Source organism: Apodemus sylvaticus, chromosome 8 (genome assembly GCF_947179515.1).
Source record: "Apodemus sylvaticus chromosome 8, mApoSyl1.1, whole genome shotgun sequence".
NCBI lineage: Eukaryota > Metazoa > Chordata > Mammalia > Rodentia > Muridae > Apodemus > Apodemus sylvaticus.
Window position 1 is genome coordinate 84,995,695 of NC_067479.1, and position 17,508 is coordinate 85,013,202.

General features: G+C 39.3%; 1 protein-coding gene across 2 annotated transcripts in view; it reads left to right on the forward strand.

Moving 5' to 3' along the window:
- Positions 1–17,508, forward strand: part of Vcl (vinculin) — a 94,123-nt gene that overhangs the window by 42,834 nt on the left and 33,781 nt on the right. For both annotated transcript variants that reach the window (XM_052189858.1, XM_052189857.1), the window contains exons 3-8: positions 1,603–1,753; positions 2,779–2,887; positions 4,519–4,641; positions 5,882–6,042; positions 14,254–14,344; positions 15,101–15,248. In XM_052189858.1, the coding sequence (XP_052045818.1) occupies positions 1,603–1,753; positions 2,779–2,887; positions 4,519–4,641; positions 5,882–6,042; positions 14,254–14,344; positions 15,101–15,248 (783 nt within the window). The remainder of the gene's footprint in view (positions 1–1,602; positions 1,754–2,778; positions 2,888–4,518; positions 4,642–5,881; positions 6,043–14,253; positions 14,345–15,100; positions 15,249–17,508) is intronic.

Sequence of the window (17,508 nt, forward strand, 5' to 3'; positions counted from 1 at the left end):
TAGAATTATTAGGTACTGCTTTGTGGTACCTAATATTCATGTAATATTAGTTTAGTAAAGTAAGTGTGTGTGTGTGTGTTTCCGAGACAGGGTTTCTCTGTATGGCCCTGGCTGTCCTGGAACTCACTCTGTAGACCAGGCTGGCTTCGAACTCAGAAATCCGCCTGCCTCTGCCTCCCAGAGTGCTAGGATTACAGGCGTGTACCAGCACGCCTGTGTTTTTTGAGTTTTAATAATACTTTTTTACATCTTTTATAGCCTAGTTCTTTTATATGTTGAAATTTTCATATTGGTTTAATTCTATTAGCTGTAACACTTTTTTTTAAGAAGAAAGATTTATTCATTTTATATATGTGAGTACACTGTCGCTGTCTTCAGACACACCAGAAGAGGGCATCAGAACCCATTACAGATGGTTGTGAGCCACCATGTGGTTGCTAGGAATTGAACTCAGGACCCCTTGAAGAGCAGTTAGTACTCTGAACCACTGAGTCATCTCTCCAGTCCACACTAACGCGTCTTTATGCTTGTGGAAATTTTTGTATTATTTCATTTGATCCACAAAAGAATGCTATGAATAGGGCTTTTTTCTTTCTTTTTTCAAGTGAGGATGTGTAATATTGGCAAATTATTTTAAGTAATTTGTTTCTTATCTCTTTAAGTTACTCAATGAAAACAGTGGGTCTATTGAAATGAGATTAGAGGAGATAACCCACTCAACTCTTTATGAATGAATAATTGAATGAATGAATATATTTTAGTAAGTAGGATCAAGGAATATACTTGATTTATGCATTTTGAGTTCCTCTGTCAAATGAGTTCTCCCGCCTATCTCCACCACCAAATCTATGTCTGACTTAGTAGTCTATATTAAACTGTATTAGTAGTAAACTGATAATTATTTGTTCAGTTATTAATGCCATTGATCTTTTAATTAACAACTTAGTTTTATAGAATTGCTTAACGCAAGATGAGTATAAAGTATGCATATTATTTCATTCTTTCTTTTACCCCTATTCCTTTGTATTGTCTGATTATATAAAGCCTAGCACTCGAAGGCAGAGGCAGATGGAACTTTGACTTCAAGGTCAATCTGGTCTGCATAGTAATTTCCATACTACCTGGGGTCACATAGTAAGACTCTTGTCTCAAAAAAAACAAAAAAACAAAAATAAAATAATCACTACATAATACTTTGGGGTTTATTTCTAGATGTTAAGTCTGACAGTACTACATATAGGTCTTTTTCAGTTTTTCATGTAAATGTTGGGTGTGGGATGGGGAGGAGTAAAGAGACAAAAATCCCAACAAAAGATTTACAGAGATGCAGCCATGTAGAGAGAGTAAAGGTGCCAAATGTGCTCTTATTTTTTATTGCCAAGAAATAACAAAGAACAAGTTATTCATCAGCCTAGTGCATCGAGTGAATGAACACATGTGCTGCTGTTAGCTGTAAACTTTGAGATTTCCTGTTATAAATTGGCCTTGGCTATCTACTATATAGAAAAAATAAATAAATTCACATGTATACATTTTTTGTCTTTGCATATCATGGCCTTCTGCTTGCCTTCACTAACGAGTTAACCCATATTCTTCCCCTAGGGTTGAGAATGCTTGCACCAAGCTTGTTCAGGCAGCCCAGATGCTTCAGTCAGACCCATACTCGGTTCCTGCGCGGGATTACCTCATTGACGGCTCGAGGGGAATCCTTTCTGGCACATCTGACCTACTGCTTACCTTTGATGAAGCTGAGGTAGACAATGGGTCCCATAAAGACCTCTCTTAGACAAAAGCCTAGTTTTAGACTTGTGTGTGTGTGTGTGTGTGTGTGTGTGTATGCGCATGCATGCGCGTACGTGCATGTTCACATATGCCTGTTTATGGGTGCCCATGTGTACTGGTTGGTTTTGTGTGTCAAATTGACACAGGCTGGAGTTATCACAGAGAAAGGGAAGTGCCTTAACTTCAGTTGGGGAAGTGCCTCCAGCTGTGGGGCATTTTCTCAATTAGTGATCAAGGAGGAAGGGCCCCTTGTGGATGGTGCCATCCCTGGGCTGGTAGTCTTGGGTTCTATAAGAGAGCAGACTAAACAAGCCAGTAAGAAACATCCGTCCATGGCCTCTGCATCAGCTCCTGCTTCCTGACCTGCTTGAGTTCCAGTCCTGACTTCCTTTAGTGATGAACAGCAGCATGGAAGTGTAAGCTCAATAAACCCTTTGCTCCCTAACTTGCTTCTTGGTCATGATGTTTGTGCAGGAATAGAAACTCTGACTAAGACACCATGGAAATCAGAAGAGGGTATTAGATTCAATCCTAGGGCCTTGTGAGCCACCTGACAGGGGTGCCAAGAACCAACTGGGGGTCTTCTGGAAGAACATCATGCATTCTTGATCTGGAGTCATCTCTCCACCCCCTAAAGTGTAATTTTAAAGGTGATAGTGGAAACCAGACATGGTGGCATACACCTTTAATCCCAGTACTCAGGAGGTGGAGGAAGGAGGGTCTCTTTGAGTTTGAGACCAATCTGATCTACAGAGTGCATTCCAGGACAGCCATGGCTACACAGTGAAACCCTATCTCCAAAACCCAAAATTAAAAAGAAAGAAAGAGTAAACAAACAAAACCTCAAAAAACCAAAAAGTAAAACAAAAACGGTCATGCAATGCAGTACTGGATGGTTGTTTTAGAATACTAATATATTTAAAAGCTTTATATTCCTAGTACCATTTTCTATGTTTTATTCACTAATTTGACTGAGTCCTTAAATATACTTTACAGGTTCGTAAAATTATTAGAGTTTGCAAAGGAATTTTGGAATATCTCACAGTGGCAGAGGTAGTGGAGACTATGGAAGATTTGGTCACTTACACAAAGAATCTTGGGCCAGGTGAGCAAAACCCAAATTTTATATTAAAAGTTCTATGAATTTACTGTGTTAATTCAAGAGGAGAGGTTACTCTTTCCTTGCAGAAAATGGAATGGAGCGGACGATGGGTTTCTGCTGACAATATGTTGCTGTCTCTGACGTCTGTTTTCTACTTTGTACAAGTCCTAGCCCTGTCAAAAACTAGATTTGTGAATGTTGAGGGAAATGAAGGAAATAGTTTTCTACTACTGTAATGCTGAAGGCCACCCTCAATCCTGACCTCCCATTCCGAAGTACACAGCATTCCTTTACTGAGTGCCAGCTGGCTGGTAGCTCTTTATGACTTCTTAGCTTGCTAATTAGCTGCCTACTGTTATGGACTTATGTCATAGCCCAAGGCTGCAGAGATCTGATCAGGCCTCAAAGGAGAGAGGAGTACTTGTAGTTAATCATTTTGAAATGATTATTTAGGTATCTGAGTATTGAACATTCAAAATACACAGATGCCGGCATTTGATCTTATGGATAGAACATGTCCTCAAGAGTCCATAAAGTATGAATAAGGTTAATGAAAAGGCTTAATAGGTGTTTGCCTTGATGTTTATTGCCCTGTGAATTATTTTTTAGTTGAAATGTTGGTGGTTATTTAACAATGTCTTTCTGAGGGTCCAGTGTAGTTGTTCCTTGAACTTACCCATTTTCTGAGTTGAGGATCACCTGGAAATGACCTTTTTTCATGGCTGTAGAGGTGTTCTGGGGGATGGCAGGGGGATGTTTGGGAGTGGTAGAAATTAACTCAGGCTTAGTGCATGGTAGGCAAGTACACCCCTAGCCAAAATCTGTAATCATGCAAAAGCTAACAAAATAAAAGGTGCTCAGGGTGAAGCAGAAGCAGCCCACTTTCCTGCCTCTCCTTGGTCTTGATGGTCTACAAAACCACTTAGGAAGCTAGCCAATGAGATGATCAAAGTACTTGGAGCCAAGCCTCCCAAGCTGAGGTCTTCCCAGGAGCCACATGGTAGGAGAGAACTGACCCCTAAGGTGTCCACTGACCTCTTCACGTACACTGTGGCACACGTGTGTGTCCTCACATCACACATATCTGTCAATAAATGAATGCAATTCAAAAATTACATAGCACTTTTGAATAATAACCAAAGTAAACAAAGTGCTAACAGATTGATTCCAAAACACCAGATGCTTGAAAAGCTGTACTTTTTATAATATTTCTATTTTGATTCTAATTTTAATATTATTTTGAATCAAATTGAAAATTAAAAATCATATCACCAAGGTAAAGGCTCATTAGGTAAAGATTCTTGCTGCCAAATCTGCCTGGGTTCCATTCCCAGAACCAACATGGTTAAAGGAAAGAAGCAGCTCCTACGAGCTATCTTCTGATTTCTATCCATAGCTGCACCTTGCCACACATGCATTCTCTCAATTTACAAAATAAATGAATATCAAACAAACAAACAAGCAAACACAAAACAAAACAAAATCTAACCCAAATCATCCACTGTTCTTAGACTGCTTTTCCTGAGATTCTTGTGTAACACAGTACAATAGCCAGGTATACAATATGAAGTATGTATGTATACAATATGAAAACAATTATGTACATCCTGCATAATTGCTTCTTTGTGCCCTAGGAATGACTAAGATGGCCAAAATGATTGATGAGAGACAGCAGGAGCTGACTCACCAGGAGCACCGAGTGATGCTGGTGAACTCGATGAACACTGTCAAAGAGCTGCTTCCTGTTCTCATTTCAGGTACTTCCTGCTTTGTTTATAGGGCAGGGGGAGTTAGGAGTCAGGGCTCAGAAGGCTGTTCTCCTTTGCTGCACTGGTGCATGTCCTGTAGACTGGGTAAAGATGAGGTGTGGTTGAGTGTTAAATGTTAGCTCTCTTTCTGCTTTAACTGGCAAAAGACATTTGTACTTACTGAGTGTTAGTATGTGCCAGTACCTCACTGTTTGTATGTATATTTTAGTCAGGCTGTGGATTACGTAGTCTAATTCTCAGAAGATGGCTCTATTTAAATTTCTTTGAAGTGTGTTATTGTCACTCTCCAGTACCTTCAGACCCCAATACCCTCTTCTGGTTTCTCGGGGCACCTGTACATACTTGGCACACAATCACACATACATACACATAAGTTAAAAATATTATTTTTAATTAAAAATTTAAAAAAATCCTTTTTTTTCTTTTTCTTTTTTTGGGGTGGTGATGGTGGTGGTGGTGGTGGTTGTTTTTTGATACATGGTCTCTTTTATGTAGTCCTAGATGTCCTAGAACTTACTATGTAGACCAGGCTGGCTTTGAACTCACAGAAACCTGCCTTCTGAATACTTAGATTATAGGTGTATGCCACAATTCCCTGCTTTATAAAAAACAAAAAACATAAAACAAAATAAACCCCAATCAATTCTAAAAACAAGAAGGAAAAAAAGAAAAAAAGGAAGAAAGATAGAAAAGTCATTGGTGTCCATTGAGAACTCCTGGAAGACATACTGATGTCTTTGGGGCCTACCATAGTGTTCTGGGAGCAGGCCACGCAACAGTTTTATTGGTGTTTTTTATTCTATCCCATTAGGTTTGCTGTGGCTAGAGGCCATGCTGTACTCGATGCTGCTGATTGAGAAGGATATTAAGCACTTTGTGATTGTAGATCATCTGTATGTGTTAAATTAGTTCCCTAATGATGTGTGGTGCTCCCTTTTTATTTTCAATTTGTTTTCTAATGAAAGTTGCTGATACTGGAACTTTATCAGCAGATTTGCAGTGATTCTTTTATATATTCTTTTAAAGACATTAGAAGACCAAAAATATATGTTGAAAGTATGGAACATCACCTATGAATATTATTAAGCAACACGATGAAATGGATCAGACTGCCTGGGCCCACCCAGATGATCAAAGAAGAGATGACCCCGCCTCCTACCTCTGACCTCCACATCAATTTTCAAAAGATCAAATTATGATCATTTGTTATTATTATTTATTTTTATAGCTATGAAGATTTTTGTTACAACCAAAAACTCAAAAAACCAAGGAATAGAAGAAGCTTTGAAAAATCGAAATTTTACGGTAGAAAAGATGAGTGCAGAAATTAACGAGATCATTCGTGTCTTACAACTCACCTCCTGGGATGAAGATGCCTGGGCCAGCAAGGTAAGTCTCACTAGAGGGAAATCATGAAAAATGTCAAATCTCATCGCCTGGGAGATTTTGATTATTGAGTATTATTTTGTAAAAGCACACAGATATTATGGACATAATTTCTTGCTCACTTATCAGTTGCCTGTCACCATTATACATTTGTTTGTCCCAAGGTGGACAGAAAAGGTATATAGGATGAATACTGGCAGAGAGCCGAGGTGTGTAGCCTCCCTTGAGGCTTTATTCTCGTTGGTTGGGCTGGTAGAGGACTGGATATCACACTTCCCTGGGTGGGCTCCGTGCTTTTTACATGGGTGACTATTGCAAGAAAGACAGCAAACATGCTTATAATCATGTACTTAATGCAAGGGTTATCCTTAGCCAACCTTTGATAAGAGGAGTGAACAGAGGAAATGCTAGAATTTTTAGGTGTGTTGCTTGATCTATGTTTTTCCCAAGGAAAGTATCATTAAACTATTGGCCTTCATATCTGTGGTTAGTTTACCAATCCCTTTTCTCTAGTGGGTACTAGAGATACTCAGACTGCAAAGGGAGTCCATTAATGAGGATTCCTTTTAGAGCCTATTGGTATGGTTTGGAGTTGTTGACATTCTGGTCTCCTTATTCCTATGCAATGGCAAAGCTTCAGGTCTGGGAAGCCAAGACATTTTGGTTTATACTTGTCTTAGAGAAGCGCAGGATATAGGCAGTTGTGGGAAATGCCCTGGCTCCAGGGTCTAGCCTCCCATGTATGACCAAAATGCTCTCACTAAGGTCACCCAGCTGGTTGTTAACAGTGACTTTATAATTCGATTTCATTGGGTGCACATTAGGGCTGCTTTCCCTTTCCTGCAGGACCTCAGAGAAGGTAAGGTCAAATCTGGGGCCTAATATCAGCAGTCCTCCTGCTGTTCAGAAAGCTAATTTAACTGTATACAATCAGTTTACTTTTAAGTATAGTATAGATTCATTCACAGAGGTGTTCCCTCATTGGTAGTATGTTCTCCAACAGGTTGTAAAATTGTATTTTAAGTTTCTATGATAAAATTTGATTTTGATTTTGCGTGATAACTTTACTTCCCAATGACTTCTTTGTGCATCTTCTTTTTGTTGTCGTTCTCTTGTTTGTTTTATTCTTTTTCTCGAGCTTAGAAGGTAAGCTTTCTCTTGCTCTTTAGTTCCTTTCTTGCTTAAAAAGAGAAAAAGCATGTCTGTGAGGCTGTCTTGTGCCGTGTGCCATGCCTTATTTCGTGTGCCGGTGTGTAACACTGTGCTCGGATATGTGTTAGAATCTGACTTACTGTGGAAATCTGGGCTGTGTTGGGCAGACTGACTTTGTGTCTTACTGAGTTGGTCTTTTTGGGTGGGTGGGACAAGACAGAAAAGATTGCTGTGGCATATCAGGCTTTCTGTATTTGGTAGGTGCTTTTGTCTCTTTGAGCAGGGCCCGTACGAACATTTTTTTTGCCCATTCATCCCCAGTGGCCCCCTTGGAAGTGCACCTTTTCCCAGGTGGCTGGGCTACTGACCTGTGGACCCAGCTCTTGGGAAAGAAGATGTGAGGTGGTACGTCTGCGCCTCTCCTGACAGTCATCTCTGTGGGCCTGAACAGTTTGCTTTTGGAGATGCATTGTTGAAGGTTTTACAGGCAACAAAAATGGGTAGGCTAGAGAGCTGCCCTGCTTCCACTACCAAAGCCAAGAGGACAGGAAGTAAAGAACAGTGGGTTCCCTCCCCCCCTTACCTTGAATTGGTGGCTTTCTGCATGTTCTCTTGCCTAAGCTGTGAGTTAGCTATAGTTTAGTGATTTCATGTCCCCCTAACCAAATCTCTTTCCCTTGCTTCTAGTGGATGAGAAACTAGTAAGGAAGAACAGGCATTTAATTGTATCGTTTCTCTGTTTTTGGGGAAAAGTAATCTCTCAGTTTAAAGTGAACACACATTACTGAGTTGATTTTATGCAATGGCCATTAAGAAGTGCTTCTTAGAGAACAAGCAAGCAAAACCTAGACGGGTTCAGTTGGTTCCAGTAATAGGATCATGGACTTGGGCCGGATGGACAAGGGAGATAGACCTGGTCCTTACTAGCTGTCTTGTAGCTGCCCTGTATTCACTTGCCCTGGATGAAGCTGGCTAGTTAGGATAAAGCAAAACTAACTTCCTCAAGAGGGAGAATAAATTAAGTCTGCTCCCTCAGCCAAAAGAAGCTCAAATACATAGCATTCGAATAGACAAGAGGAACTTATTAATCTGCCTGCTTTTGTTATACATTTACTTGATTCAAAAATCAGAATAGTATAAAAAGATACACGCGATGAGCCATTCCCAGCCCTGCTGCCTTCCCCGTTTACCTCCATCTAACTCTATGTGTAAACTCTTTAGTAGTTATAAGAATATTTAGAAAAATAAATTTTACCCTGAAAATGGACAGTGTTAACTAAGGAAGTGCTTTTTTTTTTAATTAAAAAAAAATCTTTCTTGTTTTATTATTATTTTTTTTCCCTGTAGGATTCCACATCTTTCTTTTCTGAACTGTAAACAGTAAAGTAGTCAGATCCGGGGGTCTCTGTTGCCACCAGGTTCCCATTCTGTTCAATGCAGCCTTCCAGCACCTCCCGTCCCTACCAATGAATAATTAACTTTGTCTTCCCGTACTCGTTTCATGCTTCCCCACTGGTGCAGTATTCTTCTGGAAAGTGAAGGCTCCTCTAGAAAAGTGGGGAAGAAAGTAAGTGGAACAAATTCATCTTCTGCATAAGTTCAGATTCTGATGAGGCAATGCATAGCTGAATAGCGTACCTGTTACACCTACATTCATCTCACAGATTGACACATTTAATGGTAACTTTACGTACTTCATTTCTATTGAAAGTAAAAATTATCCCTTAAATCAAGAGTCATTTACAGTGATCATTAAAGTGAGGCAAGCATTTTTTCCTGAGACAATGTTAGGAATCAAAAGAACTTGAGTTAAATACAACTCTTATTTTACTCTGCAATTTTAGAACTCTGTACTTAGTCTTTTAAAATTATTTATATTACTTGTGTCTTGATACATGTTGGGAGATGAGAGACAAATCAAAGCATTTTATTGCTCATGGTGTTTTGAGCCTTACAGAGGTAGATTTTCATGTTGAGCCATCAGACACTGTGACTCACGATTGGTTATTGTGGTGAGTCTCCTACTGGGGTCTAGGTTGGTGATGGACAATAGTGACTGACTAGAATGCCTTCCACATGAGATTATTGTTCTTTTTAACAAGAAGGAAATGCTGTTAGGTTGTGCTGTCCTGTGACATCCTTACTGCAGACCATTGGGATTTAAGAGTTGAATTTAATTTTGATTATTTTAAAAAAGATCAGTTTGTATTTAAGCTTAGAACATGTTTTTGTGTGTTCTCAAGTTTTGTTTTAGCCATCAATAAATAAGACATCTATATATAGGAATTTGGCTAAGTAGTTATCTCAGGCATTCGTGATGTTTTGTTTACTTCTCAAGGAGGAAATCCTCAAATGCTAAAGGAATTGGTGTTTCCCATCTGATCCAGGTTATCTTTAGCTGGTCCATCGATGAGTGTGCTCATAACTGGTGTAGGTATTTAGAATTGTGAAGCTTTTGTCAGAGAGGAGAAACCAAGGGTAGAGGAGGCAACTTTCTAAAATCATAGGACCAGGCAGCTTTCTCATTGTTCAATTTGTTCATTTCTGAAACATCTTTGTTCAAAACATTGGGAGTGGTGTTTGTAGAAATGGAATCAGAAATGATGGGAGATAAGTGTTAGTAGAAGAAAGGAAAAAGGGCTGCGTTTCCATATTTAAAATTCTTAACTTAAAAGTACTAGCATCGTAGGACTCTGCTTTTTTATTTTTATTATTATTTGAGGCAGGGTCTCTCTTTATAGTCCTGGCTGTACTAGAACTTTCTATATAGACTAGATGGGCTTAGAACTTACAGAAATCCTCCTGCTTCTGTCTCTAGAGTGCTTAACTCCACTTTTCTAACTGTGGTTATTCTTGATTGCCTCCAGGGAGAATCTCAGTGTTATTCACAGGTATTCTTGAGGTTTGAATGTGTATTAAAGTTTAAGAGTCTGTTAGTTCTTTGTTTGCCAAAATGTTCTTTGTTTTTGTTTTGGATGTCTTTCCACATTTAGTATATGGTAGAGACTTCTAGGACACTGAAGTTTTGATCCTGAGCAATACACACACACACACACACACACACACACACACACACACACACACAAAACAATATCATTCAGTAAACAAAGGTAGGAGGATCTTAAGTTTGAGGCCAGCCTGGTCAACACAGTAAGTTCCAGTACAGACTGGGTTACTTGATAGACATTATCTCAATAAAAGAGAAACAAAACAAATAAATACCCCAAACTACAACCATAAAAACACAGTGGAAATTGATGTTGACTTTTTTCTTTTTCCAAATTTGAATTTTTATGGAGAAGAATAAAGGTATAGTATTTTCTTTCCTTTTCTAAATACTTAAATGACATGGCTTAACAAAATGCTTTGTGGGACACAGTATGGTTGACTACAGATTGTAATTATTTTTATCACACACACACACACACACACACACACACACACACACACACGTATTTCTCCAAACTGACTTCTAGTCTTAGTGCTTATGGAATCTGTTTATATTATGTCTGCTGCTAGTGCATTTTTATTGCTCAAGACAAGATGCCCTTTAAAAATATATGTGAGATTCTTTGGAGACAAAAAGTATGTGTCTACAAACACTTTTGTTTTTAATAGCAATGACTAAACTGTAATGTGTTTAAGTGATTATTAGCAGCTCTGCTCAAAAAAGAACTTAAGGTCTTTTAAGTAATTGTTATAATTTTTTATAACTGTCTAAATCACATGCTTTAAAAATCAGAGGGCTAGAAAGATGACTCAGAGGGTAAATGCACGTGTCTGCTAGTCTCATCTAAGTTTGATCCCTGGAACCCATATTGTCAGAGAGCATTGACTCCAGTGAACTGACCTTCACATGTGTACTGTGGTACACTGTCACCCACTCACATACACAAAAAATAATATAGAAGAATACAACAGCAGCAGCAGTAGCAGCAATAACAACAACAACAACAACAGCAACAACAACAAAACCAACCTAGAACCTAACTCTAATTCCTAGGTTTAAAAATGCAGCTTTATGACTGGAATGGCTCAGTGGTTCAGAACATTGTCTACTTGTCCTGAAGACCCCTGTTCAATCCCAGCACCCACATGGCAGCTCAGCACTGTCTGTAACTCCAGTGCCAGGGGTCTGATGCCCCCTTCTGGCTTCCATGGGCAACAGACGTGCACACAGTGCACAAACATATGTGCAAGGAAAACATCCAAATAACATTTAAAAAAATTGCAGCTTCGTTCCATATTTGCCCTTGGTTCAGTGCAGGGGAAACAAGCATCTGCTAATTTTAATTTCCTGTGGTTGTCAGAGTGACTCAGAAGAAAATTACCCTCTTCCTGAGAATCACAGTCTTTCTTCATGGTGAAGGGGCTGTTGAGTTTACTAGAAAAAAAAGATATGATTTCTGAGGATGCTGATTAGAGCAGAGCTTGCTTTTGCATTGTGTTTTAAACCATTCCGGGACGTTGGAGACTAAAAGCCGCCATTTATGTTAGTGCAGATTGTAGGTCTGAGTTCTGGAGCTTCTCTTTTGAGAAGTATTAGGCAGAACCCACACTGATGAGGTGGAGATCTGCTGACTGGTGCCGAAAGTTTGTGACATATTTGGCAATTTCTTTGGAAAAAAAGAAAAAGAAATTGAGTTTCATGTGATATAAAATAAGAGGTTGGATTCAGCAAGCTTAAGGTCAAAATGGTTCTAAGACCTTGTTTCTTAAGTTATAAGACAAAATTACATTTCAGCTTGAGATTCAATGAAGTAATTGAAGGGGAAACAGGCTAAGACAGCATCTACTGTGTAGGAAATTGAATTGAAGTTACCTTCGTAACTAGTAGTCATTACTGATAGATTACTGCTAAATTATGTCTGACTTTCTGAAAATATGTTCTGTTCTTTGGAATTTAGATTTTGAAATGTAGGTGTCTATTAGCTTTCTCACCAAAATTAAAAGTATTACAGAAATGTTTATTAACAGGATTTTAAATTTTACATTGACACAATTTCTCTTTTCCAAGGTAGGCACATATTTTTCAAGAAAAAGCTTATGTTATTATAAACAAATACACATGTAGACAAATTGTAACATCTTCTAACTTATGGTAGGTAAACACTGAAAGCTGTCCAGTTTTTGAGGTCAGGAGGTACCTGAGAGTCTTAAAAAGATATCTACTTAGGCCTTTCTCATTTGAAATTCAGCTCTGGGGGCAATTTTGTTGTATAAATTATTGTACAAGAAAGCAACAAAGCAGAGGAAAGAAACAGATTTAAGCAATATTATCAAGTGTAGTTATGAGTGGACTTTGGACTAGATATTCCTGATGCCGCCTAACATTGGCAGTTATCTATCATAATTTATATAACTTAGTAACTTTCATTCCACCAGTAGCGAAGTTCACTTTTTTGTTGCTGTGGCTGAGAATAAAGTTAGGATCTTTTTTAGACGATAGAAAAGGTAGTCCTAAAGTAGAGAGGCCATCATTTGAGTAGATATTTTGGAAGCATTAGGGTTCAGCTGCTGCTGAGTTTTCAGCCCTTTGAATGATGCCTTTTTGCCTGATGTTCTTTTTGTGTTATAATGATGACTCTTTGACTTGGAAGTAGGGATGCTCTTGGGGTGCCCCCTTGTGGAAGCTTGATGATACAACCCTGGTAGGACTGGAAATTGAAGGTTTAGGGATAAGGCCATGTGTAAAATTTTAGAGGTTAAGATTATGCTTTGACACCTCCCCCCCCCCCCAAAAAAAAGCCAGGTGGTGGTGGCACACGCCTGTAATCCCAGCACTCTGGGAGGCAGAGGCAGGTGGATTTCTGAGCTGGAGGCCAGCCTGGTCTACAGAGTAAGTTTCAGGACAGCCAGGGCTATACAGAGAAACTCTGTCTCGAAAAAAAAACCAAAAAAAAAAAAAAAAACCAAAACAAAACAAAAAAAACAAAACAACAAAAAAAAAAGATTATGCTTTGCTGGATTGATTCTCTGAGAGTCAGTCCTATGGTGCAAAAAAGGGAGAAAGACTGTTTTTTAAGATGTTAAGTAGAGATGGCCAGTCTAGGGCCAGATGTAGCATATACCTTTAATCCCAGAAATTGTAAGGCAGAAGCAGATCACTGGAAAGCCAGCCTGGTCTATGTGATGAGTTCCAGGGAACTAGGGCTACACAGTTACACCCTTGGGGGTGGGAATCATGGCACATACATTTAGTCAGACAGTTTTTATGTCCACAAAGCCAGCCTGGTTGACATAGCAAGTTTTGTCCAGCCAGAGCTACATAAAGAGACCCTGTCTCAACTTTTTTCTCTTAATTGGTTGTTTTCTAGTGATACCCTAGCAGATTCTATGTTACTTTTATGCTTATCATCATGAGTCCTGGTTATAATCAATACACTGAGATCCATTTTTTAGGGTGGCAAGGGATCTAAGGATGAGAGGTGAGAAACAGCAGGGAAGGCCAGCAGTGCACTTTCTTCTTATAAAACTTTTCATGGTTTATATTGAGAACTAAAACAAAATAGTTATATTAATACTGTCTGTTTACGTTTTCCAATGAGTAACTCCCAAGTTTTTTGATTTATTAAATATGAAATACCATCCAGTGTTTGTGTGTGTGTGTGTATTTCAAAATAAGAGATGAAAGGACTGCTTTGTGGCACCACATACTAATAAGGCTGCCGAAAGCGGGGAGGGCCCTGGCAAGGTCTCCCACTTGATGCTAAGGCTCCATAAGGTCTCCCACTGGATGTTGGCCGCTGGGAAAGCTGATAATGAAGTATGAGCAGCAGGCCTTCTTCCTGCTGAAGACATTAGACAGCTTTTGGCTTGAGCAGTTTTTTAAGCTTTTGCAGTTTTAGCAGTGGAGACACCAGGAGGCAGAATAGAATTAACTGAAAATTTGCATGCAAGATGTTGCATTTTGACAGACACAAGACTTGTGGTGTGGTGAGATTATTTAAGGCTGTTGTAGGACTACCTGAGCTGTTGTGTGTTAGTACTGTAACTACTTCTCTGTAAAAATTGAGACCATGATACAAAACAGACAAGAACTGTGGCATTTCTCTTCTGAAGGACACTGAAGCCATGAAGAGAGCACTGGCGTCCATAGACTCCAAATTGAACCAGGCCAAAGGTTGGCTCCGTGACCCCAATGCTTCCCCAGGTAATTCTGCAGTTCTTTTCTGAACAATAAACAGTTAAAATACAAGCAAATGAAGGAATGGGAGGAACCCTTCCATAATCTCACCATCCTGAAGAAACTGTAGCATCCTGCCATACTTCTGAGAAACCAAAACATCCCTGGCCTTAAAGGATGAAGGCACAGAACCTACCTCTCATCTCTTACCCTGAATAAATAAACCTAGCTAAGCTGGTGTTCTTTGAAAAGTTACTACTTTACCCATTCCCTGAAGCAGGAAAGTTATTATTCTGAATAAACACTCTTTTTTTGCTAGTTCTGGTTGGAAGCTAGTACCATTTATGTCAGCAAAGTACTTAATTAAGCAGACCGTACAGTGATGTTAAGAATGTAAGATATAAAGTTGAATATATAAAGATAAAACCCAACAAGGGTTTTGGCTTTTTGGCTTTTCAGATATAATATTTATTCCACTTTAGATTGTTTGAGCAAACGTGAAAAGCCTAATGGAAGTTGGAGGTCCTAAGTCCTGTTAAATTATGAGACTAGTTTTCATCGTCCACATACTATGGCAAAGCTACTTCCTGTCTCCAGCAGATATGGTGCAGCATATCTTCCTTCTCAGGGCCTGTGGTTATGCCTCCCCTTATGGTTGTGAGGCAGTGTGTGGCTGTAGCTGTCAGGTCATGTAATCCTTCATGAATGGAATGACTTGTGATGGGATCTCTCTGGATGATTGAAGTGCCCATGATGTAGATACTGACTATCTCACTATTTTAGGGGATGCTGGAGAGCAGGCCATCAGGCAGATCTTAGACGAAGCTGGAAAAGTTGGTGAACTTTGTGCAGGCAAGGAACGCAGGGAGATCCTAGGAACCTGCAAGATGTTAGGACAGATGACTGACCAAGTGGCAGACCTCCGAGCCAGGTAAGATTCCTCTACTTTTCCCAAACCAGTACTGAACAGCTTACTCCTGAGGCGGTGATTCAGAACACAGGTCCATGCCAATTTTATTGAATTGTCTTTTGCTAATAATAGAGCTTTAAAACATTCAAAGTCTAATAAAGTTAGAGCTTATTATATAATTATTTTTTGTTCTTTTTTATGACTAATAAAGGGCAGAGTTGAACTCTGACCAAATTAGTTCTTTTATAAAGGACGGATGGGTAAATAGAAAATTCCAGTAGGGCTGGAGATCTACCCAGTTGAGAGAATGCTTGATTAGTGTGTATGTAGCTCTGGGCTTGGTTCCTAGAACCCATTAACCAGCAAGGAGCAGGTGCCTCAAATCCTTAGAACTCGGGAGGTCGAGGCAGGAGGCCCAGATTCCAGTGTCGTCCTCAGCTATCTATTGTACTGAAGGCCAGCCTGAGCTACATGTATAGCAGTATTTTTATATATAAATCCTGGTGGTGTGTTCCTGCTACCTGTCCCAATGTTTCATATTCCTAAATGAAAGACATACACTCAGCCTTTATATTTTGATATGCCTTAAGTAGTGCAGTAGCTGGGCTACTTCCTGACCTCCACGTGGTTAACCTGCCTCCCATCGATTTATTACTTGCTAAATTCTATATTCTGCCTTGGCTGCTCTGGACCCAGAGGGCTGCCCACTGGGCCGCGCCCTCCCAGCACCTTCACATGCAGGCTACGCCTCCCTGACCTGCACTCTGCACTCTTCTCAGGCATGGCGACTTGCCTCTCCTTCTCCTGGCATGGTGGATCTCCTTCATTCTCTCTCCATCCCAAGCCCAGGAAATTCTCACAGCCTGCCTCTGTTCTGCCCAGTCATTGGCTGCCAGCATCTTTATTTACCAATCAGAACCAACTGGGGGCAGGGTCCCTTAGTGTCTTCTGACAGATACTCCTGTAACCAGTTTTGGGAACCAAAACCAAAATTAACATTATAATACAAGCAGCATTAGGCCAAAACCCACTACAATGTGAGATATACTTTTTTCATTTTGTGTTAACATTTATTTTTTAAGTTGTTATTATTTTATTATTATTCTTGTGTGTACACATGTACTCTGAGTCATCTCACAGAGCCCCTTATAATTTGTTTAACCTTCCTTTTATTCTTCTCAAATCTTTGTTTTCAGAACACATACCCCTAAATAAGTACACTTAGTTTGCTATTGAAAAAAATGCAGTAGAATGTAGATTAAAAAATGTATGGAGTTAATGAAAAATTTATAGACATTGAGAGGATTGAATTGTGCTGAAGTTCCTAAAGTAGATGAGATTTTCTTTTGCTTTGAGAATGTCCTGAAACTCCTTGATCATTGGGGTACACTGCATACCATATACTTCAGGGCACAGAAACAGGCTATGTGGTCCAGAGTGTATCCAAGGTTACAAAAGTACTTCCTTTGGATCACATGCAATTTTTACTCTTATGAAACCATTTATCTCTACCTAAAGCAATGCAGATACCTGTATAATATTAGGGGTTCTTTTTGTGGAGTTATAGATGTGTTGTATCCATAGAAGCCCCATAGCCTTCAGAGTGTATGTCTCACTGGGAGAGGGAGCAGCTTCGTGTAGTCTCATGGGTCTCACTGAGCCTGTTTCCTACTGAGAACAGCCTGCTTTGTCGGAAGCATGGCAAGAACTTTGCAGAAGGGACAAAAAAAGTTTTGTTCCCATTTGGAAAAATGCCAATGCAGTTTGACAAGATTCTTGGCTCTTCTGATTTTTCATTGTTGCCTCTTTGGTTCTGCATCCCTTTCACAGTTTGGCAGGCAATTTTTACTTGGAATTCTCAAAAACACAGCTGTGAATATAAACAAAAGAATGAGGTAGTTGTATGGGAGAGACCATTAATCTGTTAAGAGAAAAGGCTAGAACATGGATGAGTATATGGTCCTATCTCACCCTGGAGCCTGCATTATCCTTTCATGATAAAAGATTAGAAAGCTATCTTCCCATTGTTTGTTTGTTTATAAAATGTGCCCAGCCAGCTATTTTATCATTTTAATGGCCAAGGCACAGTAATACTTCTTCATTGGTATTCAAGCTTCTGGGTTTTATGAAAACATTTTTAACCCTGTAAGACTCAATAAAAAATTTTTTTTGTTCTGCTTTGTTTTGTTTAGTTTTTTTTTTTTTTTTTTTTTTTTTGAGACAGGTTTTCTCTGTGTAGCCTTGGATGTCCTGGAACTGGCTTTGTAGATCAGACTGGACT